The 523-nt window shown below is 34.6% G+C and overlaps 1 protein-coding gene across 1 annotated transcript in view; it reads left to right on the top strand.

Moving 5' to 3' along the window:
- Positions 1–369: 369 nt before the first annotated feature.
- LOC119586384 (lateral signaling target protein 2 homolog) overlaps positions 370–523 on the top strand; it is a gene marked incomplete at its 5' end in the record, with an annotated part of 49,016 nt that continues 48,862 nt past the window's right edge. Inside the window, 1 exon segment of the mRNA XM_037935103.1 lies at positions 370–516. Coding sequence (XP_037791031.1) covers positions 370–516 — 147 coding nt within the window.

Here is a 523-nt window from a genome sequence, read left to right as displayed (position 1 = left end):
TCAAATGATAGCTGCACATTAGTGTCAAAGTATTACCAAGCATTCAGAAGTGATAATACGGCTTCCTTCATCTAAACATGTTAGGATTGACTTTTTGTCACATTTAGAAGCTAATAATATTTACCAGGTTGGTTTTGTGCAGTCCTTTGAAACTTAATTCAATAATATAGTTTTAGCATCAGATATAAAAGTTTCAAGAATTTATGCATAGACATGAACTAGCATTATCCGATAAATGCTATCTTTGTTACAGTAGATAAGAATGTTTATTTCATTTGTCTAAAAAGTTTTTAATGGTGGTTTAAATGCAGATTGTTTTTCTACAATACGGTATTCTGATATATATTTTATATATTTCTCACCATGCAGAAAGATGATCCGTCACTTATGGCCCAGTTTTATTATGCTGATGACGAGCTAAATATGATCGCAGCAGAACTGGATAGCTTCGATGGCAGGAAAGATCCAGAAAGATGCACTGCTCTAGTCAACCAGCTGCGGCAGTGTCAGGACAGGGTGAGTT

The sequence above is a fragment of the Penaeus monodon genome, chromosome 21 (genome assembly GCF_015228065.2).
Source record: "Penaeus monodon isolate SGIC_2016 chromosome 21, NSTDA_Pmon_1, whole genome shotgun sequence".
In the NCBI taxonomy this organism is placed as follows: domain Eukaryota; kingdom Metazoa; phylum Arthropoda; class Malacostraca; order Decapoda; family Penaeidae; genus Penaeus; species Penaeus monodon.
The sequence above is the reverse complement of the archived record's forward strand: the minus strand, read 5'-3'. Positions and strand labels throughout refer to the sequence as shown.